A 24,144-nucleotide genomic window follows, 5' to 3' on the forward strand; every position below is an offset into this window, starting at 1 on the left:
AATCCCAGTGAGTTGTTTTTAATCGCTTTTAATGTGAAAATCGCCACCATACCTAACATAAAACCATGAGCCTCAGAATCTCACTAAGCTTAGCAAAAGGTTAAAAAAAAAAAAAGCGCACATAGTAGCTGCACGTATACTAATAAACTTGATTTTTATTTATTTTCTTCTGCTCTGAGTTCAGAATGATGATCAATATGAGATATATTACAAGTCTCAGCCTCCCAGGAGGTGAGCCTCTTCTGCTCAGGGTCTGCTAAAGATGCTAACATATGTCGTTACTACTTAGAGGTCAATTCTAAGACTAAAACTGTGACATTTTAGGAAACTTGACGATTCTGAATTTGATGATAACTGGAATGTGTACTTCCCTGTCTATACTGTTATTTGAAATAGTTATCTCTTTCCTTTCACTTAGCTTGTTGATACAGCTCATATTGAAGTTTAACCAAAGATCACAATCAAACTGCAGAGACGGTGGAGGTGAGGTCTTTTCCGGGGGTCGCTGCACTTTGACGTTTTGTTTTTTGGTCAATCTTTCGTGTAACTTCTATAGCTTGGTTGTTAGACCAAAGAATATCAGGCACCTTAGTGGACTAAAGCCGTAATAATTGTAGCAACGTGAGCAGAACTTTTTGAGTGGGTTTTACCTTGAAAGTGACAGACTCTCACGAGTGAGACCATTCCAACACACAGATCCTCTCCATCTGGTCGTATCGCCCTCCCCCCCCTGCCCCCTATCCCCCCCACCACCCCCCGAATCCTAGTCATAGATCTTTCTTCTGCCCAGGGTTCTCTCTCGCGGATGCTTGCTCCTCCTCGCTGACTGCGGAGGAGATGACTCATGCCTTTACCCATCAGCCACCTTGGCTATACTACAATGCACCCCACCACCCCACCACCCCTCCCTCCCACCTGCTATACATGGCCTATACAGTACATGCAAACCTGGTGGCGAGGAGACACTCGTCCTGTGGTGCTCTACCCCCCCCCCCCCCCCCCTCCTCCCCCCCACCACACAACCATCCGCGAGGCGAGAGATGCCATCTTTCACTCCATCTCATTTTAACCACATGAGCAGTGCATAGGTCATACGTAGATCAACCCCCCCCCCCTCTCTCTCCGTTTCAAGTCTCCTTGTCCATACTTCCTCCTCAAGTGTCCAATCAGGACGCGACTCTGTGGGCGGCGTGTGAAATGTGTGTGTCTGTCGATTTTGTGGAATGTTTCTTTTCTTTGGTTTGTTTTCTGTTGGTTTTTTTTTGTTTTGTTTTGTTTTGTTTTTTCCCCCCATTCCCTCAACCACAAGTGTTTTAATACGCTGAGATAAAATGCTGAATAAACATAATAACAATAAAATAACGATAACTGAATGCATGCCCCCCCCCCCCCCCCCCGAACCCCTCTCCTGTGTATCCATGACCCCGTCGCCTCTCCTCGAAAGAAACGTGGGCGACTGTCTACTATTTTTCCCCCCAAAGAGGTTATCCAACCTAATACACGCTTGCATGGAAAGTACATTTTAAGAAACGCATTAACAACCCAAGCCGAGGGAACACTAAAGATAATCTCACAGTGAGTGTCAGGGGGGCTCGCCTCCGGTCTCCAACAACAACGAGTCTGGAACCAGAATAAGCCGGACTGTACAGCGCTCGCCACGACGACTCCAGGCGTGCACAGAGCTAGACGACTAGAAGACGTACCCACTGACTCCCCCGCCCCCCCCCCCTGCCCCCGGACTATAGTTGAACCTACATATTTGGTGCAGATGACAAGAGTTTGAGAATAGATATAGATGCTACTGCAATACATGAGAAAGAAAAAAAAAAAGGCTGTTGTGAAGACACTATTTTTGTCTACATATCATTTTTCATTTTGAAGTGATTGTCCTATCTGTAAAATGCAGGTTGATTGCAAAGATTGATTTTGAACTCTGGACAGAGAACCTATAACATGGTATCCAGTGCCTTGTGAAAAATCTCTTTGTGGTGACCCTATCATGTTTAAAAAAGGAAAAGAATAAAAATGATAGAAAAACCGGTTAAAACAGGTCAAAGTGTTTACAGGTTGCTGTTGTTTTTATTTTCGTTTTTAAATCCTACGGCATTATCATATCCTGTAACATTCACCATGTTTTAGCTATGCATGGCGAACCGCCACTGTAAGGTCAACAGCGGTCAACAGCTCACACCAGTTCTTCGAAAAAATCCTGCTAGCATTTTACATTTTTGGCTAAAAATCATTAGCTTTTAATCTTCTTAGTTTGATTCATTAAGAGAAAGTCCACCTAAGAATATAACTTTAAACTGTCAGCTGAGATGATTAAATATTGTACAATTACTGAGAAAAAAAGGTACAGATCTTTTAGGCTTTTTGATTTTATTAAAGGTGTTATTTTAGCATGTTAAAGCTGCACTAGGAAAGTGAAGGAAAACAAACGCCTCGCTCAACTCTCTGCTGTCAGACCTTAGTGGCTGATTGGCCACTGACATGCACAATTTGGTTTGATTGGTTTACTGCTTGAATGGACAACGTGTCTTCAAGACCCTTGATTGGTCAATTCTTCAGGGGGGGGGGGCGGGAATTCTTCTAAAAAGCAAACGGCTGGTCACATGATAACAAGTTTTTCCTGTTTTATTTTCACAAATAAAAAAGAACCCATGTAAAGGGGTCCAACCTACCTGGTGTAGCTTTAAGTATGTTATCGTTCCCTGGTTTCTCAAAAAAAATGAGCGTAAAATGATTGATCTTTCCCCCTGAATGCACATCTGAACATTTGGTGGTGAACCCCTTGACTGCTTTACTGTTTATTTGTTTAGTTTGCAGTGCTACCATTATTGAAACGAGATTCGTCTCGACGGTTTGCTGTACGTTTCCTCCCCCTGACATGTCCCACAACACCATGGGAGTCGACGACATAACTGCAGCCTATACTCACAACCGCCAATGCTACCTGCACCCCCTCCCTCCCCCCTCCTTTCCCCTCCCACCTTATTTTTGATAACCTTCTGATTTTTCATAGGTATATTTATATATCAGATTTGATATATAGGTATATACGTTTATCTATTTTCTTTCTCTTTTCTTTTTTTTTAGCATGACCCTTTTTTGAGGAAATTTCCTATCTGAAAAAGACTGGGCTCTTATTTTTACAAAAGAGGCATTCATTGAGAGGTAATGATTAATTTAGTCATTGCAAGAAAAAAAAAGTGAATTCTGAGCACCCCTTCAAGATAAATAAATTGATTTAATAGTCTGTTTGGAATTTGTCTTTTTTATTTTATTTTGTTTTCGTCACATTAGTTTGCTCATTTGGTTCAATATGGGACATTAATTCAACACCACTCACTGACAGGAAGTTGAGAGCAAGAGGGTTAGGCCATCTCCGTGAACAGCAGAGGGCAGTATTGATACACTTTATGCAGTTGGCTCGACTGTAAAATTGTTACATAAATGCAGATGACTGTTAAAACCATTGATGTAAAAGGACACTCCAAATCGGACCTTCCTAAACTAAATGGTTATCAGTTTCTAGTAGATAATTTTGAAACGCAAAAGTTTTTTCAAACATAATTTCAGTTACAATTACAGACAAGCTTTCTAAAAAACAAACCTATGCTAAAACAATTCCACACAGCCCGAACTGTTAGATTATTCATGACAAGAACAAGCTAGTTATCATTTTAGCCAAAAGGATAGTGGAAAATAATAATGCTGCTCTCACCATTTGTTTACCCCAAGAAGTATTAGAAGTAATATACCGTACCTTTCTCCTATCATCACAGGACATGCCTGAGCAAATAGCCTTAGATTGTGATCATTTCATAACACAAATAAATGCCATGTAAGTAATAACCAGTGTTGTTTTGTATCTGATTCTATCACAAGGTGGCGCAAACAAGCTAATTTTGGTTCCAGTCTGGTGAGTGTGGGACGTGCCAACATTCGGGAACTGCACTGTACTGTGTGTGTGTGTGTGTGTGTGTGTGTGTGTGTGTGTGTGTGGAGATGATACGGGAAAATAACATATAACAACAAGTCTGTGATATGTGCTTTTCTGCAAACTGAGTCGGATCTAACATCTCTCTCTTTCTCTCTCTCTGCCTCTTTCTCTCTCTCTCTCTCTCTCTCTCTCTCTCTCTCTCTCTCTCTCTCTCTCTCTCTCTCTCTCTCTCTCTCTCTCTCTCTCTCTCTGCCTCCCTCTGTCTCCCAGATATAAAAATACTCCCATATCCGCCCCACGCATGCACACAGCGCCTAAGCATCGTTTCCTCCTCGCGCACTACTACTGTAACATTACCGCGGCCGTCATACCGTCGCCCACTACTGTTACACCGTTAACCAGAGACACTAACGCGCGCCTCTTTCCAATAACCCCCATACCACCAACCCCTGCCTTTCCCAACCCTGGAGTGAACCTGTTGCCCCCCGTATGTGTCGAGGGACGGCCCACAGAAAGAGCATAGGGTGTCACACCCACAGTGGACACGAGACACGCGTTGGCGCGAATAAAACGGGATCCATTCCACTCGTCCAGAACGGACCTCTACAGCCCTTTAGCAGGTCAGTTGTGTTGTTTGATGTTCCTACTCCTTGCATGTGAGAGTGTCCTGATAGTGTTGGAGCTGGAATGTCTGCTCCCCCCCCCGCCCCACACACCCCGGTCTGAGATATCATTATGCATATCCTTTTTTTTTTCCATGGTGTATAAATAACTGCTATTGCTCATACTACATGAGTGGTTGTGTGTGTGTGTGTGTGTGTGTGTGTGTGTGTGTGTGTGTGTGTGTGTGTGCGTGCGTGCTTGAATGTGTGTGAGATTGAGAGACGGATGGGATTTGAATGAGCTGACAGGGATCTATGTACCCCCCCAAACACACACACACACACACACACACACATACACACACAAACAGACACACCCACACCCAACAACGACGCACTAAGCAGCCTCTGCTGCTCTGTAGGGAAACTGTTCTAAACTGCCATAAACTACCATAAACTGCCATAACCCCTCAAAGCCAATTCCCCCTCCCCCGTCCACACACACACACCCCCTAACCCAGGGCCGACACACATGGGAGGGGTCCCGCGTGATCGAGGCGAACGTTGTGTGAGGCCGAGAGAGGGAGGGAGAGAGAGAAAGAGAGAGAGAGAGAGTGTGTCAGATGAGATAGCCCTCCCCTCACCAGTGATAAGAAGAGGGAGCCGGAGGGGACGCGACTCAAAGACTCGAGCACTCAACACATCCGTCCCCTGCAGGACTACGTTCACCGTCGTCACCATTGCTCATTGATTTTCTCCGAGCGTGAGGAGCTACTCGACAATGGAGCCCACCCCAGGCCCGGTGGCCCTTGAGACCCTCTCGGTGGGCCCGGGGCCCGAGGCAGCAGCAGCAGCGGCGGCGGCGGCGGCGGCGGCGGCGGCGGCGGCGGCGGCGGCGGCGGCGGCGGCGGCGGCGGCGCCCCCTGCTCCTCGCGGGGACCCGGGGGTCCGGGAGACGGTGGGGCGGTTCAAGGCCTCGGTGCAGGCGGCGGTGGAGGAGGTGCGAGGGGAGGTGCGGACCCTGGAGGCTCGCCTGGACCACCGGCTGGAGGAGGTGTGCAGGAACTGCGGCTGCCTGGCCGAGGCGGTGTCCAGTCTGACGGAGGACAACCGCAGGCTCCAGGCCCAGCTGGACTCCCTGGCCGGCCTGGTTCAGGGGCTGACCGGGGCCGCGGCTCAGGGGCCGACCGGGGCCGCGGCTCAGGGGCCGACCGGGGCGGCGGCCGAGGTCCAGGTGGAGGTCCAGTGGGGCCCCGTGGAGGCGGAGGCGGCGGCGGCGGCGGCGGCGGCGGTGGACGAGGCGTGTGTTGTGGCGGAGGAGAACGGACATGAACCTTGCCGGCAGCAGGTCCAGAGGGAGGGCTCGAACGGGTCCGAGGCCACGGGCTGGAGCCCCGCGGCCCCCCGGTGCCCCGTGGCTCCGAGCGCCGAGACCCCCGCCCAACCTCCCTGGAGGTCTAGAAGACAGGCGCACGTCAACGTGAGTACCCGTGTGTTTCTGTTTCGTTATGGACCATGAGAGCTGCAAAGTATGGGAGGGGGAAGGTGTTCGTCAAAGCAAAGAACACTTTTCGTTTCTTTAGATTAAGATACTGGAGATATTTCGGTGTATTTGATTTCCGACAAAGACCGGAAACGTTGGTCTGAATGTTTATCACTTTTGAGGATGTAAAAGGAACACGGACTACGAACATGGAGTCCAGGATTGCTTAGGCAAGCGTGTCATTCTGGTACCTCTCTAGAACCAGCAGTGTAGCCTTCCCTCAGCCACTAATGAAGTGGTAACACATTACATCAGTGTGAAGACGGATGATGTGTCTGAGAGACGTCTTGTATACTACACCTTCCCGTTGCATACTGTGTAATACTCCATCATTTCTACTGTACCATATACCAAATACCCTACGGTTGAGGTGTACTGTATATTGTACGACATAGGTTTTGCTGTGTACTGTTAACTGTATGCTGTACTGTATACTATATATAATATACTGTTAACTGACAAACTACAAAGGCAGCACTGAGACTTTTTATTTTTCTACAAAATAAATTATGTTTTATTTGTTCCCATTAGCGTCCTGGTTAAGAACAATGTGTAAAGGGTTAGGGTAAGGGTTTCTTTGCCTTTATATTATATCATACAATCCTATTTTAGGATGTTGCTGCTATGAGAGTCTTTCTCGTTCGCAATGCAATGCTGCCCTCTATGTTAATTTTTCTTTCACTATTTTAACAATTCTTTGCCATGTCTAGAAAGTGGGGTCAGTTTACCTTCCCCTCGGTCCCCATGACAACATCCGGACCACCTACAAGTGTATTTAGCCATTCAAACTACAGAATGAAGGATTCAACTAGTAAAACGATAACATTTCAAATTGGTTGTGTTTCATCATAAATTCTATTTTGGTACCAATATTACCAGTTTAAAACCCCTTGGCTTGGTTTATTCGCAACAGGAGCCCCCTCCCTCCCTGTTTCTCCCTGCCTGTGACCCCAATTTACATCAGCAGGGCCTCAAAAGGGCACATTTATTTTTGGTGCGTGGCGTTTTGGACTTTTGAGACTGAACGGCTGATCCTGAGGGGGTTGGGGCGGGGGGGGGATATATTCCACTGATTCAGACATTCAATCACGGGAGCCTCACACACTGCATGCGTGTGTGTTAGGGTGCGTGCATGCGTGCATGTTTGTGAGAGAGGGTCTCAACGAGGAAGCATACATTTTGATTGTTTGTTCATTTTGTTTGTCTTTTAATAACTTGTCTTGGGATCCCATTGTTTTGTTTTTGTAAATGTCTCTATTATTAACTCTCGTCACGTCATGCGTTTCAAGAGCTTTGGTGATAAACTGCACAGGCCCACTGCCTCTACTGATACTGCCTTCGGCGTTGCCAGTGTTGTCACCTTCGTAGGGATACTAGGAACGTGTCAGAACCTCCCCGCACCCCACTGGATGCAAACCACAGCGGTTAATAACGTCAACACATGGGAGCAAGCTTAATATTGTATCCGTCCTCCTTACGCGTCATCATTATAATGTAATGGAGATCCAAGATCACTCTTTAAGAACCACTTGCGGCCTTCTAGAATACCCTGTGCTCTGCTCTAGAGAATGACGTAGTCTTAAGGGCGGCATGCCTTCTTGGCAAACTGTCTTGGGAGTCCTAGTGGAAACTTGGAACCCTCAATGTGTGACCATGTTACAATCCCCCAGTGGGCCTACCCTGAACCCCCCACCCACCATCACTCACCCCTTCTGAGCACCAGCTGTTGCCCCAGAGGAACATACACCCCGCCAAGCATTCCGCTCCCCTGAAGTCACCTGGCCACTTCCTCCCCTCAAAGCTCCTTTGGAGACGAGGCGTGACACTTTTCGCATGACCCGGCATTTTACCGCACAACACTTCTCAATGCGACGATTCTTGTCTGAATGCCAAAGATGCAACACACAAACACACCCACCCACGCACACACACACACACACACACACACACACACACACATACACGTTTCTGAGAAATTGGCTCAAAGCTAGAGAAGACTTGACTGGGGTCATTTTGTCGTAAAGTTTAGCGACAGAAAAAGTTTGCAGATCATTACAGAACTAATCCCAGATCACGCAACCTGATCTGGGAGATGATAGCTTGACTGGTTTGTTGCCACTGTTTATTACCAAGGTGCCTAAGTACTTTGTGTCTCGGGGTAAGCTATCGGTCAGTGGATGGGGGGTGGGGGAGGGGTGGTCCCTTTGACAGACTAAGCCTGCTGGGATATACTTAGGTCTCTGTTTAGACCACTCAAGCAAACTCTCGAAATTTCCAAAGTTTTTTTTTTTTAGAGAGAGAGAGATTGAAGGGAGGACATTTGGCTATTTTGGGACGCAAGAGGCGTGGGATGGAGTGTTACACAATTTAAAATAGATGGGTTTGTTGACAACACCTGTCATTGACAGACTGAGCATCAGGGGCTGTAGACAGCTGGACTAAAACACATGAGGGTTGGTCTAGGCATAAGAACAATGGATAACCAGGACAACTGTGCATGCCGTAACAAAGATTATCTCTTTGTTTAAATACACGTCCCGGAAATAAAACTGGCACATTTCTTTAATGTGCCCGTGTGCAAGAGTTCAACAGGCTTTGGTTTTGTCAAAGTTTATTGATCTATTCATGAGATTCTCTTTTTGTGCTGAATAGGATTCTCATGCAAACTTGGAGAGAGATGGGGCTCAGATAAGTCACGCTGTCTCATCTGTCAACGGCCAGCGCAGAGAGCAAGGTACAAGGGCACCCCACCACCACAAATACCACACTGATACCTTCAACTTGAATACCTTAAACCTTTTCTGTTAGCCACCTCAGAGTTACAGTGGCCTAGCTCCTGTTCACGTGAGGGGAACACACTTTTAATTACTTTCCAAAGATTTCTAATGTGTTACGAATACTTTTGACATATATCTCAGCGTATCCCTTTAACTCCAACCCAGCCCTTCTTCTTACCTTCACATATCGATATGTTCAGAAATGGCCTGGAAGATGACTGAGGAAAGCTCCTCCCGGGAATCACTCCAGTCCAGCAGCGAGTCATCCACACCATGTTTTGTTCAGTCTCCCCAAGGTCAGTCAGGTATGCCTGTTGTGGGCCATTATTCTTTTTTGATGTTGATGGTCTTAAATTGTGTTTACAATTTGTTCTAACTGCACTATTTGCACTACTAAGTTTTCTCATTAGTGATGTCCAGTGGCTAGAGTGTTAGCTACAGTTATAGCTATTTTTTCCCACTATTGGGGAAGGCAACGGTTAAAATTGACGAGTGGATGGGCGTTTTTTATTCTTAATATTGTTTCTCATTCAGATATATTTTTAATGGAGTGAATCTGTAGTAGAAAAGTTACAAAATGCAGGTTTAATTGGTTGCTTTACATTTTATATCAGATGCCTTATTAATTCAGTGCGTGTGCGTATATATAATATATATACATATAATATATAACAATTAACTTAGACGGAAAGTCCTCCTTAAGATAATGTTTCTGATTCTGCTTTAGCTTCAGATGCCATCAAGCGGTGTTTCTAGTCGTAATCAGTCGCAAGTCCGTCACTGACCAATCAGCATTCATTAGCAGAATGCTAGCGACTACGGCCAACAATGGCCCAATCTGTAAGAAATGGAAAGGACATAAGTACTCATTCATTCGACTTTTGAACTATAATCTTTATCGAACTTTATTGAACGGAATCTACAATAAAATCTGGGATGTTTCAACGACAAGCAGGTGAAAGAGATACATTTAGCCGTTTAGTTCCATAGACCCCCATTCAATCTGCACTCGCCCGGGATCACCCCCAGTGGATTCTAATGGAACTACAGCCAAGTTCGATGCAATGGGGCTCAATTGAGAGTGCCAAGGCTCTCCGTAGACAGGCTCTGAGTGAGGTCAAATCAGGGACCAAGTTATCTTTGTTCCTCATCCGAAAGCCCCAGCCGTGCACCGCATTAGGCCAGTTGGTTGAGTCAAAGTGGAAAGGACATGTATGATAGGTATTCACGGATTACAAACACTTGGAAACAATGATCCACCATTGGCCTTTTGATGCAGCCGTTAAGGTTAGGTTTTATGCGGCTCTGGCTGTAGGATCAGACGAGGAATAGTTGTTGCCTAACAACAAAGTACAAAGTTAGAAATGGTTATGTTTAGCTATTAGGGTTCTGATGAAAACGTTAACTTTATAAAGAAATACATTGTTTTGGTTAGATAGTAGTTATTGGGTGTTAAGTTTAAATATGAAGTGAGACATTTTTAAGTATTTAAGTTATTGATGAGTAAGTTTAGCTATAAAGTAAGAGCATGTTTTGGGTAGGTGTTAGGTTAATTCTACATTTGTTATATTAATTCAAATATTTACCCAGATCATCTTGGGGAGAGAAAGTAATGCATCTGCCCGACCCTTATTTGACACAAAGGCATTCATTACAAGAGAACACAAACATACAGTGTTTGTTTCTGTATTTCCAGGAAGCGAATGTGTTCCACTCAGGGAAGCCAATACTGTCAACACGGATCAGGGGAATTGGACGCCTCTTTCCCAAACTACAACTTGTCCTCCTCTGAATAGTTGTTTGACAACTGAAAGTGCCCACGGTCCAGCCTCAGAGGAACCTGCTCCCCAAAGCACACCAAGCATACCTGCAGGTTGTCTATCATTACCAATACAGACACAGTGACGTTTATGAAGACCAAATAGGCTCAGTCAGTGTACATCCATTCACCAATCACATTTCCTAATTTCGTCGACCATTCTTTGTGTTTTTTCCCTTATGATTTCATCCCTGATGAAAAATATGTATAATGGACTTCCTAGTTTGAAATTCCAAATGGATGTTTGCGGTATGTCTGACAATCCGCTGTTTCCACCCCGTAGCTTAGCCTCTCTCTTAATGAAAGAAGCATTAGTAGCTATGTGAGGTTTTCCTTCAAAGTGCTTTGAGTGGTTTCAGTGGCTAGTGCTAATGCTGTATATGATTCCCATCTTTTATTGATATTTAAACACAATGTATTATTCCTATTAAGCTATTACTCCTATCATACTTTGTAGTCCGATATCAAATGTTAACGTTCACCACTAGCCTGGCTATTGCCAGACCAAGTCCAATTGTAGATTGCACGTTGGTCTGGTAAGGGTGCCGTCATTTTCTCCTGCACAAGAGGCGGGCGTAGTTCAAATGGCTGCAAGCAATTGGCCACCAGCGGGGCTAGCTGGTAGATTAAACTTTTACTAAAACCAGTCGGCAGTAAAGCAAATACATCCTTTCTTTGGATGAATTGCTCCAGGGCGAGTTTCTGCTCAGCTTTCAAAGAAAACTCGCCCCTGAAATCATTTAAAACAGCAGCGACGGCTGCATCAACGGGCAGCGGTTGCTCCGCTTCAGTGGCTTCGGCTGCTTGCGACGTTTCTCTGTCGTCATCGTGTTTAACCAGCCAATAGCGCGCCAGGTGAAAAAAGCCAGCTTGGTGATTGGTGCCAAACGGATTGGGATAGGAAACAGGAAGATTAAACATGTTCCTTGCCATCCCCATGTGCAGGGCGAAATCGCTGGCAGATGGGGGTGGGATAGTTCACCACTGCTTTCGGTTCAAAGTACAAATGTAAAGTTTATCATGTTTTAACGAATGTCACTGGTGTGTGACATCATGTGTTCATTTTACAGTACATGTGTCTTCTGAGCTCCCGACTCAAGCATATCTCCCCCTTAGTGCGTCAACCAAAACCAGCTCAGAGTTCCCATCACCAGGCTCAATCGGTTAGTCTTTAGAAACAACAATGGAACTGACAATTGTGAGATTGTTTTTCGTGGGATTTTTTTTCTCCTTAAAATACAAAAATGAATTGTGTTCCTTTAAAAAATTATTAAAATGACCATCCCCATTGTGTGTCTTGTCTTTCTTTGTCTCTTTCTGTTCATCCAGATGACACTGAACCAAAGCCCCATCTACCTGTCTCTGCCATGCTATCCAGGCCTAATCCTGAGCCTCAGATAGCAGCCAGCCCGCTTCAGTCCCCGGCGCCGCAACATAAAACCGCAGGGATTTTGATCACCGACGGAACGTCAGAGAGGCCAGCGGAGTATGCATTTAGACGGGGTGAGTGAACCGCTATACAATGGGACTCAGATTGTGTGGCTGGACTGGACTGTTGTCAAAGGGTATATCATCGACCCCTGGTGGCCAGACTTTTAATTACAGACATACGTCCTAGCCCTTGTGAGAGATGATACAGTACAATTTTAATATAGAGAGAGCAAGACATTAGAAGGGTTAAGAGGTGAAGGGCAGTGGAGCTGGTCAGCTTTGTTTGTGTGTGTGTGTGTGTGTGTGTGTGTGTGTGTGTGTGTGTGTGTGTGTGTGTGTGTGTGTGTGTGTGTGTGTGTGTGTGTGTACACGCTTGTGCACTTGCATGTGCATCGTCTACTTAATTTACTGTTACTGGTTAGCAAACTGTCTGCTTATTTTAACATGTCAAGATATAATATTGATCACATTAACTCTTCAATTCATCTGTATTTATTTACTTTGACAGGCATATCTGAAACTAAGATGCCAAGTCCCTCGGTTGGCCAGGAGAGGGCAGCACATCTGCCTGTCACAGCAGCCTCCAAACATAGTCCTGATTCTCCCTCCTCAGCACCAACGACAAACCATTTTATTCCAGAACCTCTCGCAGCCAAGCTGAGCGATTATCATTTCAAGCGTGGTAATTTGAAGTTTCTTTTTAAATTAAAAACATACTTTAATTTGAGCTGAGAAGCTTAATAACTGAACAATATATGAGCCGTGTATTATGTATTTACCTTGCTTAATGTTTTTGTCTGTCAGATGTCACTGAATCGAAGTCTACCACTGTCATTGCTACTACTGTGACCAAAGCCAACACAGTGTCTTCTCATGCTGATCAAAGGCCTCCACCTGTTATATTGGATCCCAAGATGCCCAGTCAGTTTCCATTGCCTGACCCCAACGCAAAACCAGGAGAATATCCCTTTAAGAGATGTGAGTAAAGTGGGATGCCATCAATGTTTATAGTCATTTTTTGCTTCCCTGAATGGAAGTGCTTTCATCACCTTTCATCATCATTCATCTGATATCTCACCCTTTCTGTAATATTTGGTCCCCTCTTTACTCCAGTACCAGTTCTAAAGACTCCCAGTCCCAGTTTAAAGAGAAGTGTAAGCTTTCCTCAGTCCGCAGGTAGGCCGATGACCATTTCAGACTCCTTTCTATAGACCTAATGTACGCAAAACGATTCTCAAGCTTATCTATAGGTGCTTCTTTATTGTTTGAATTCTTCTTCTCGTCTTCTCTTTCTGCTTCTCTGGTCCTTCCATGTTTCTGTCCTTCTTTCACTTGTTGCTTTCTGTCACCTTTTGACCCGTTTACTGCATCCCCACTTCACTTTCATGTCTCTCTTTTTCCGGGCAGAAAAATTACTTCCCTCCAAAACCCTGGTGAAAAACACAGGTTTCTCTCCTATCTTAGACAAGTAAGTTGCCACTGCGGCTGCTTCCATCCCGCTCTATGGCCTAGTGTTGACATGGGTCCGTGTGCTATGCTAACCCGCTGTCCACAGGAAGGTGTGCCGCAAGGAGGGCCCCGGGGCCGGGCTGGGCGGCCTCACAGAGGTACGGCGGGATCCCGGGAAGACGCAGACACTCCCGCAGAACGCCGGGACGCAGGCCCGACGGGCCATGTTCGAGAGGATGAACTCAGACCCGGTCAAGTGAGATGATTTAAATAGGCTGACCTCAAGCTATTATCACTAGAGAATTGAGAGGCGATGACCAGGTTGGGTTTGAGGCCTCTTGCTCCTACGTGTGGCCTACATGTAGTCCTTCGTCACTGGACTGTAATTTCAGTATAACTAGTTTGTGGTTTTCAGTAGTGTATTGTGTCAACAGTATACACATATTTATATCAAGACTTTATTTATTTTATTTTTCAAATGTACTCATGAACAGTGGTTAATGAAAGGTGTTTTGAATACCATCAATAAAATATGTGTCAACTAGGTTGTAGTTTCTAACATGAGTACCCTATTACATATATCTTCAGAGCAGGCAGTCTCTCGAAAGAGCCTATGTGGCTTTCACGTATGTTTAACCCGGTGGTTCTTCATGTAATGTCTTGCGTCATGTGACTGGTACAGGCCCAAGTCTGCGGACAGCAAACCCAAGCTGAAGCGTTCTCAGAGCTTTGGCGTGTCCAGCGCCAGCGGCATCAAACAGATGCTCCTGGAGTGGTGTCGCTCCAAAACCATTGGTTACAAGGTGAGCCCGGTCACTAGCAGGCCAGCCCAGTGTCCAGCTGAAATCCACCTAGTGCACCCACCTCCTGGTAGCCCCCCTCCCCACAAGCCTCTTGGGTACCGTTCTCAGTTCCACCGACATCCTCCTCATACTACAGTAGCACTGTGTATAAACACAAGGCTGCACTTAGAAGAAGCTATTTTCACAAATAAACATCATAACATTAAATGAGTGACTATGTTTTCATTTGATATGGGAACCAAGGGACAGGTGATGAAAATACATTAGGTAAGGGAGAAGTGGTAGGTTGAGTTTCTTTATGTATATAAACATATACAGTTACCGTGCTAACCCTTTCTACGGCTCTTCAACTTCACCCCGATGGGCAGAACATAGACATCCAGAACTTCTCCACGAGCTGGGTTGACGGCATGGCGTTCTGCGCTCTGGTCCACTCCTTCTTCCCTCTGGACTTTGACTACAACACGCTTGACCCTGGCAAGCGCAAGCAGAACCTGCAGCAGGCGTTCACCACGGCAGAGTACGTATATGGGCTAAGACCATGAAGGTGATGTCAGGAGGATGTCACTTTAAACTTGAGCATTGCCTCAACGATATATACACACACCACACCTTTTTTTTTCCAACCCTGAAGGGAATCGGAGTAATAAATGATGATGATGATGATGATGATGATGATGGTGATGATGATGATCGCGACAATACTAAATGCCCAAGACATATGGTGTTGTGATCTTATTGTTTTTCTCGGTCCCCCAGAGCTCAGGCTGACTGCATGCGTCTCATCGAGGTGGAGGACATGTTGGAGATGGGAGACAGACCGGACCCCATGTGCGTGTTTACATACGTCCAGTCTCTCTACAACCATCTCAAGACCTTTGAATGACGCTTCACTCCAACCACCAACCACCCCCTCTGTGTGGATTGAGCCCCATGTCAATCTTAGATCTTGAGATGATATTATAGCACTTGTGTGTGTGTGTGTGTGACACATACATAAATTGATATACGTACTTTGTTGTTGTTTTCTATGCTTAACGTCTACTGACCTGTATTCATAATGTGCTTTTCTTTGTTTACTTTTTGTTAGATCTTTTTCGATTTGATACATTTTTAGAAAGGGCAGTCATGTCTATAAGCCAATGAAAACAATGCCTAAAGCTGAGGCGAATGAAAATACAGCTGAAGCATCTCCCTGAGTACCCCACTTTATTCAAATACAGTTGTATTACGATTAAACATGTTTTCTGTTATGTCTTAAGTTGCTATAATAAGAGAGAGAGAGAGAGAGAGAGAGAGAGAGAGAGAGAGAGAGAGAGAGAGAGAGACAGACAGACAGACAGACAGACAGACAGACAGACAGACAGACAGACAGACAGACAGACAGACAGACAGACAGACAGACAGACAGACAGACAGACAGACAGACAGACAGAGAGAGACAGAGACAGGAGTAATACCACTGGTAGAGCTGAGCTGGAAAAGTGTATGTTTATGGTATTGGTCATCGACTAGTATGCTTCAACCAATGGAGGAGACATTCCCCTGTTTATTGACAGTGAAATTTCCCATAGATGTTATACAGTGTATATAGAGACAGGAAGATTATATCCCCATAGTAATATAAAGTGTCATGACCATGATCATCCTCACTACAACAACAATGCATCTATAACCCTAGGAATATACAAGTGTTGGGTTTAGGGTTTCTTTCTTACTTTTACATAATTTTGCATGACTTTCTAAAAAGGTATGCAGTCATGTCAAGTATAGGTTTCAGGAATTCTACTCCTGCACATCACCCCCTGCAAATGTTTTTTGTGTATGTATGTATTTGTAACTTGTATTTAAGTATACACAAAACTGGTATGGTGTCTGTGAAGCCTGTGTCAGCCCTTATGTGGGAATTCATTCTTTAAAATAAACTAATTGAACAATTGGATTAACATATTATTAATTATGTTTCTCTCCGAGTTCTGCTGACATAGCATCACCCAAACCCAGAGGGCAATGTTCTTTTGGCACAAGCAGTGAATGTGAAGCCAAATAAATTGATTAGCACATGATAGTGGCTATACAAGGTGATAACACAACTAGTTGGGATCCATTGGGGACACAGTGACTTCGATACATTTGCAAATATGCTGTTTGGAAAAATGCACATAGTTTCTATTGTAACTATTGCATTCAATGTATTTGGTTTTTCTGTATTGATGACGAAAATATAGGAGAGGAAAGCTAGGATCTCACACAAGTAGACTAGGAAAGAAAAACGAAATCGGTATCAACCACTAAAATATGTCAGGACAGCGCCATCTGCTGGCAGACGGGCTATCACAAGTGCTTGGTGATTCCGTTCTGCGGATTGCTGTGATTTATTAACCCTTAATTAACTCTGTGTGTGTGTGTGTGTGTGTGTGTGTGTGTGTGTGTGTGTGTGTGTGTGTGTGTGTGTGTGTGTGTGTGTGTGTGTGTGTGTGTGCGTGCGTGCGTGCGTGCGTGCGTGCGTGCGTGTGTGTGTGTGTGTGTTTGCGTTTTCTTTCATTTTGTTGAAAGAAATTGTGTGTTCGGAAGTATATTCAAGAAAATAACCAATATTATGGTAAATAAACAAACAAACAAAATAAATATATATATACATATATAAAAATAAATAAATATATATATATACATCATTTGAATTACTCGACCAGAGCTGTAACGTCCCACTCACAGGTCCCACTGTCTCTTTTATTTGATTTTCTCTTGGCATCCCCAGCGACGGCCGTAGTCGCCACCAATGATGCGCTCTTCCCACAGACCAGGCATCACATCCGGTAGTTGAGGTCAACTTTCCCACCAGATCCGCCATTTCAGCCCGAGTTTGGTTTGCAAGTTACTTTTAAATTCTTACAATTTTCCTCAAAGTCAAACAAGTGGGCGTTTTCTGTCGTGCCGTAGCATATATTTGAACTAACGGTGCCTCGACATTTGTTGTAGAAGTTGGCCATAGTGTCTTATCTACAGCGGGGTTTTTTTTTGCGAGTATAGCGCTACCGATGCTGGGCTTTTTCCACGAGCGTGTCGCACGGTAAACCAAAGTTTTTGTATGAGTTGCCAATAGTGGAGGTGAACGGGAAGGCCTCGAGCCTCGGATTCGATTTTTAGCCATGGCCGGTAATTTTGACGCTGAAGACCGTGCTAGCTGGTACTGGGGGAGGTTAAGTCGTCAAGAAGCGGTTTCCCTTCTGCAGGGACAGAGACATGGCGTGTTCCTGGTCAGGGACTCGATCACCAGCCCCGGCGACTACGTGCTGTCTGTCTCGGAGAACTCCAAAGTGTCTCATTATATCATCAACAGCATCAGTAACAACCGGCAATCTGGACCAGGTAACGTGGAGAATTATTTGTTACTTACTTAGATTAGCTGGTTGCACGTATCAATATGATGCTATCATTTAAGTTAACCATTTCATGTAACGTTAGCTACGGTATCTTTCACGTATCATCCTACATCTATTACACCATGTTCAGTTTGACCCAAGTACATGGGCTGTTCACGGATGGACCTTAGTTGTTACAGATGTGCGAAATGTAACTTAAGCGTCTCGCAGGTAAGTTGATTCTTTGAGTCTAGGCCTTGTAGACAGAAGTCGGATAGGTGGGTTGGGTTTTGTGTGCTGAATGGGAGTGGGGTAGATTGTCACAATTGGAATATGACTGGTAACAATGGTGTTTGCGGAATGTGTGTGATCGTGGCCTATTGCACTTAGTCGCACACACGGATTTGCTGCTACTAGTAGCTTCCTGTGTCAGTCTGTCTGCCTACATTGGTTATTGGTTGTTCTACAGTAGGGGAATCACTGTGTCTTTATGCCGATTTATTAGGACAACCACAGCCAAGAGGTTACGTTTAAAACTGCTACTAAATGTTTAATGTTAATATACGCAAAATAAAAGTAGATTTTGTGTCAGAGGTGTTGAGTATTTCTCACTCATTCTCACACAGCCATATCCTCATTGTAGGTTAGTCTGAATCTATATATAATCCTTGCTCTAAAGTTTGACTTCAAGGTCAGAATATAAGGCTACATGTATGTATAAAGGACCATTGCTTATGATTATCATAATAAAGATAATGATTGGCAATTTACGGGCTGGACCGGTAGATGTTAATGGAACCCCATACTCTACAAACAGTATTCTATAATCTATGTCTCTCTGTACAATCTAGATTCAAACCACTGGCCTTCTTTTACAAGATAAAGGTTATTTTTTATTAGACTGAGTGAGAAGCATGATCTTTTGTGTATATTACATCTGTATGATACCCGGAATGGCTTTTGGAATCTCACACCCATGCTCAGGTTTATGAAGTTTTAGAATGAAATGAAACTGTAGAGATAGATTTTATTAATGGAGGGGAAACAAGGCAGTGAGCATGGCAAGTGGATGTGTAATAAAGAACACATTAGGCTCCCAGTCTTAAATTTACAGTAAAATTTTCAGTTGTCTCTCTTTGTGTATAAATGCAAAAGCATGCAACTATAATGGACACAGATTGATTGTCTAGTAGGCTCAAGCTTGAATGATTGTATGTATTTTGAATATAAATTGACAGCACTAGAACACATGCTGGCTTAATGCAAGAGACTGTCTGGGAGAACATGTTTATTTTGCAGAAGCAGAGGTGCGCAGTACTGTAAGAGGTCTTGGATTTGACATTGTAGTATTGTTCGTTTTTCAGAATAAATCTGAAAATGTAAACAATCAGAACTCTTCTCTCTCTCTCTTTCGCTCTTGCGCTTTCTCTCCTTCGTCAGGTCTCGTACCCCCTCGGTTTCGTATCGGGGACCAGGAGTTTGATGCGCTGTCAGCCCTGCTGGAGTTCTACAAGATCCACTACTTGGACACCACCACGCTCATAGAGCCTGTGAGTAGGTCCAAGCACGCCAGCTTCATCAGCACCTCCAGTGCCCCCGGGCCCTTGCAGCCGGACGAGGTGGAGTTCGTCCGGGCGCTCTTCGACTTCCCCGGCAACGATGAGGAGGACCTCCCGTTCCGCAAGGGCGATGTGCTGCGCGTGCTGGAGAAGCCCGAGGACCAGTGGTGGAACGCCGCCAACCAGGAGGGCCGCAGCGGCATGATTCCCGTGCCCTACGTGGAGAAGTTCCGGCCGGCCTCGCCCGGAGCCGCCGGAGGGCCCCAGGCTGGAGGGGCGTGCGGCGGGGGGGCCGCAGCCGGGGCCCCGGACGCACCAGGGCCACCATTGGAGGCGCCCGGCCAGTACGCCCAGCCAGTGGTCAGCAACGCCCAGCTCCCCAACCTGCAGAACGGTCCCGTCTTCGCCCGGGCCATCCAGAAGAGGGTGCCGAACGCGTACGACAAGACGGCGCTCGCTTTGGAGGTAGCTTTAAAAGTTTTAATACCCCCCCCCCCTCTCTGTGGTTAGTGTTGGGTGCCTCATATCTTCACTAGGCTTGTGAAAGGGCCAGGTACCGTGTTTTTCCTTTTAACTCATGCATGCCGATACATACACACGTATAGTTGAGAAACTGGTGTGAGGCTCACCACAGACCACTTCGAAGTCCCTAGTAAAGGGCAGGCACAGAGGGCCCTTTTACAAGACTCTGTGTTGGTGTGCACAGTGGCTCTTGCTTTACATTCTACATTCATTACTATTGATACTATTGAAATTTAGATGCTAATTAACTCTCTCTGTTGCTCTAAACTGCCTCAATCTGTAGTTCAATTCCGCTTTAGTGTATACAAGAAGGTGAATCCACACCCTCCTGGGGTGCTAATTTCATGGCTACGAACCTGAGCCATGAACATAGTTGTGCATCTTCTGTACTCTTTTAAAGTCCAATAGACTTGCACTACTTCCCTAGTCTAGTTACAAAGTGTAGTCTAATACAGGCACACACGGCAGACTATCCAGATATATAAGTTGGTGCACTAGCCTTGGTTACTGTACCCTGCTATTTCCATAGTGAGAGTCGGGTCAATCTATTACCCATCAATACCATCCCCTCTCTGTGGCTTTAATGGAGTTTCAGGTCGCCAACAGTCCCCTATTGGCAGGCTCATCTTCATGGTATACTGTAGTCTAACTAACAGTATCAGTCAATACTGCGCTGTAAGGTAGACTTTCCCTCTCCTGTATGTATGTATGTTTAGCTCTGTCTTCTGTGTGGGGGGTCTTTAAGTCGCTCTTTGTTTCCCCAACAGGTGGGCGACAGAGTTGAGGTGACCAAGATCAACGTGAACGGCCAGTGGGAGGGCGAGTGCAAGGGCAAGCGTGGCCACTTCCCCTTCACACACGTGCGCTTGTTGGTACCGCAGCAACCGGACGATGAGAGCTGAGAGAGGAGAACCCGGCACACATCTATCTCTCTCTCTCACTCTCTCTCACTCTCACCCTCTCTCTCTCTCTCTTGCTCACCTTCTGTCATCACACACCCACCCATGAGACCCCCTCCCCGTTCCCTCCCACCACTACCAAACACGACCACATACGCGCACACGCTCTGAAGAGCTTGCCGAATACAGACTGTGTTCGTGTCTGCTCAGTGGGCTGGACTCTTACTGCCTAGAAAGCCAAATGAGTGCAGCGTTGTCTCACATCATTGTTTATTTGAATGAAAACACACACAGATGGAAGATTGACGCAACCAGTACAAAACACTAGATTCCACACAGAATCCTAACTCATTGTTTGCACGTTGCTAGACTGTATAGGTCTTTGTGAGAAGCTGTGCTACATGTGCAAGATACTTTTTACCCCAGAGGCGCCCTCTTGTGGAGCTGAAATATGATGTGCCGGTGGCATCAGCCTCTGCACAATAAAGACTTCACTTGGATGTACACACACACACACACACACACACACACACACACACACACACACACACACACACACACACACACACACACACACACACACACACACACACACACCAAGAAACCAAGTACCATTTTTCACACAAAATGGGAAATGTGATGATAACAACTGACCATATACATGTGTAATCAAAAAGATTTTATGCTCAATACTGTAAACTGTTGTTTCTTCCATATTTAATTGTTTTCCCAGTTATTACAGACAGTCCATTATATTTTTATTTTTTAAACACTATTGGATGGCAACTCAGATGGTCAGTGAAAATAGCTATGCAGCAGTTGACAAGTGTAAGAAACTAGGGAATGAATCTTTAAAATGAGAAAGTCATCTTTTTAATTGCCCTTGTAGGGGCAATGTGATGTGATTCATCGATGCTGCTTATAAGCAAGTTTGGACGATGCCTGGACATGTGTGTGTGCGTGAACATGTGTGTGTGCGCAATGTGTGTGACTATGTTGTAATGTTGTTAGTAAGATACTTGTAGGAGCTCAATAACATTTTAGCACACCCTACACACTACCAAGAAACTGACCGTTGAAAGTGACCACTGTGCACCTACTTTATATCCATCTTTAATATTATAAAGGCTTGCTTTTGCTATTATGATATTGGTATGGAACAGCATTGCGGACAAGTGAAATTGGATACCTGATTCTAGAGTACTTTGTTGCAATCAAAATACTTCTGTAAAACATTTTTTTTACTTAATAAATGTTTTTTTTTTTAAAGGTTAATTGGAATGTACAACATTATCTCTGCCAAGCCACTACTCTTCCCTGTTGTGTTCTCACCCTCTGGCTCTGCTATTGAAGAAGACCTATAAATACCGACAGCTGTGCCGCGGTGCCATATTCCTCCTATTCATATATTGGTCCCATAGTTGGAGATTGAGAAATTGAGCTAGTTGCCCGTGGGAGGTTTGCTGGCTGTCTGTATGTCGATCACTGGGGAGGATTGCCAGAACTTTGTTGTTGTTCGTGTAATTATTTGAGTCCTCTCTACCTCATGTTTGGTTTTGTAAGAGAAGATGACTTCTGAATATGATATTAACACGCCTGGACGTTGATACTCAGTCCATCAGTATTTTATTTTATTTTTTTCAGTGCTTTATTTTATTTTCTTTGAGGAAGATTATTTTAAGCTAATATGCCCCCATATACTCGTACTTCGTAAATCATGCAGGTTTTAATGACAGTTTTGCAGTCTTGTTTGCAAATTGAGAGGAGAAAGTGCCCTGTGCACAGTTTTCTGAGTTTACAATATTAGACACTTTTTATATCCCATCTTGATCGAATTTCACCATAGATCAATAGAGCTTGGTCCAAAAGAGTCAGACGTCAACTGTCTCAAAGTCCTACCGTTTACTTTGCCTATTTCTTGAAACTTTCCGAAGGAAGTTCAGCGGGATTGTAGTCTTGCTGGAATAGAAAGGTTTTAGTCAATGTCTCCACCATTTACTCAATTGAGCCATTCTGGATTTTTTTTCAACACCCTGTTTTTTCATCTATATGGCATTTCATCTTGAATCACATGATTTATGAAAATGATTCAATGTGCATCATACTGCCCCATGATAATAATTTAATTTAGCTGTTGTTGGCTACCATCTTAATTAATGTCATAACCGGAGCAGTCCATAGACAAGATATAAAATAATTATATATATATATTCGATGTACAGTTTTTGGTAGTGGGCGGCTTGGTCACTTAGCATTGAAAGTGAAATGTAAGAACAATATGTGTACTCTAGGAAGAAATACAGCATTGAAGTACTCAGGGCTGACACCATATCTAAATCTAACCATTTGATAAAAGGAGAGCCTGACATACTTTAATATTACAACGGCGATTTAATTACCCATAGTGACTGCTATGCCCCAATGTTGATTAGCATTGTCTGCCTACAGAAAAGCAGATCACTTGGTTTGGTGCCATAGATTTAAAACCTATTAAACATTGAACATATCCTAAAAAAAAAACTACATGTCACGTCACATGGCCATTTATGGATACCCATGACATTGCTGTATACACATAAGTATCATCCATTTCAAAATAATGAAGTGCTTTTGCAACATTTAGAGAAATCACTAACCTTGTATTATCATATTCAAAAGCACATCGACATGTGACCTTTTGCCCAAATGTTTTTATTATATTTTATTAATCATGCAATGACAATGCTTGCACAAATTTATGAAAAACCAACAACTTAAATGTGAGAAACTACCCATGGTTTTGCATTGCTTGAAATCCCCTTGATGTGGTGGAGTGTAAACAAGTCTTTCTTCCAAAATGGAAAAACATGAGCATCACATTAGTTTGTGTTCATTGTTATACACATTTTTGTATTGTGTTACCCTTTAGTATTTCAATTATTTTTCAATTAAATTCATTTTTTTCTGAAAATGTTGTCACGAGAACTAACTGGCACCAAACTCCCACAACTTATTTCCTCTTAGAGAGGACCGATGCCCCATTTCACACCACAGACACTATTTGGACCTAATTGTGTACTATGTACTAGAAGTGTGTTGATGATTGACCAATGATTGCATTTGAATTTATTCTAAAGAGGTGTATTTTCAAGGTAATGCCATTCAGTAACAATATGCACCTTAATTCCGTTTTGTCCCAGGAAAAAAAGTGCCATGCCAAATGTGTTCTGTTCCATGTTTTTTTTTTGTTGTAATTTCCATATTTTTTTCCTTTAGTGGCATTCGTCCCTAGTTTTACCTACAACTTTTGCATTTTTATTTTTCTGTAGCATGTAATGTATTAAAATACCTAGTCAATAAAATACTACCAATTTGTCAGTATCACGTCTCAATTGTCCTTTTCATAATGTATTCCATTCGTGAATGAGAAAAAAGCATTGCGCACCACAGATATTG

At 44.2% G+C, this 24,144-nt stretch overlaps 2 protein-coding genes across 2 annotated transcripts; both read left to right on the plus strand.

Annotated features, from left to right (window-relative positions):
- Positions 1–5,161: 5,161 nt before the first annotated feature.
- On the plus strand, positions 5,162–16,309 carry LOC311354825 (uncharacterized protein). The gene is made up of 14 exons (XM_084474688.1): positions 5,162–6,025; positions 8,741–8,822; positions 9,066–9,161; positions 10,562–10,738; positions 11,755–11,847; positions 12,014–12,187; positions 12,624–12,797; positions 12,920–13,093; positions 13,229–13,291; positions 13,523–13,583; positions 13,671–13,820; positions 14,247–14,367; positions 14,736–14,887; positions 15,127–16,309. Exons 1-14 carry the CDS (start codon positions 5,327–5,329, stop codon positions 15,251–15,253), a joined length of 2,343 nt encoding a protein of 780 aa, XP_084330814.1. The 5' UTR covers positions 5,162–5,326; the 3' UTR covers positions 15,254–16,309.
- Positions 16,310–17,192: 883 nt separating this feature from the next.
- LOC311354150 (adapter molecule crk-like) lies at positions 17,193–24,045 on the plus strand. The gene is made up of 3 exons (XM_084473946.1): positions 17,193–17,736; positions 19,170–19,753; positions 20,578–24,045. The coding sequence occupies exons 1-3, from the start codon at positions 17,517–17,519 to the stop codon at positions 20,710–20,712; spliced, it is 939 nt and encodes a 312-aa protein (XP_084330072.1). The 5' UTR covers positions 17,193–17,516; the 3' UTR covers positions 20,713–24,045.
- Positions 24,046–24,144: the final 99 nt, after the last annotated feature.

Source organism: Micromesistius poutassou (genome assembly GCF_964030765.1).
Source record: "Micromesistius poutassou genome assembly, chromosome: 10".
NCBI lineage: Eukaryota > Metazoa > Chordata > Actinopteri > Gadiformes > Gadidae > Micromesistius > Micromesistius poutassou.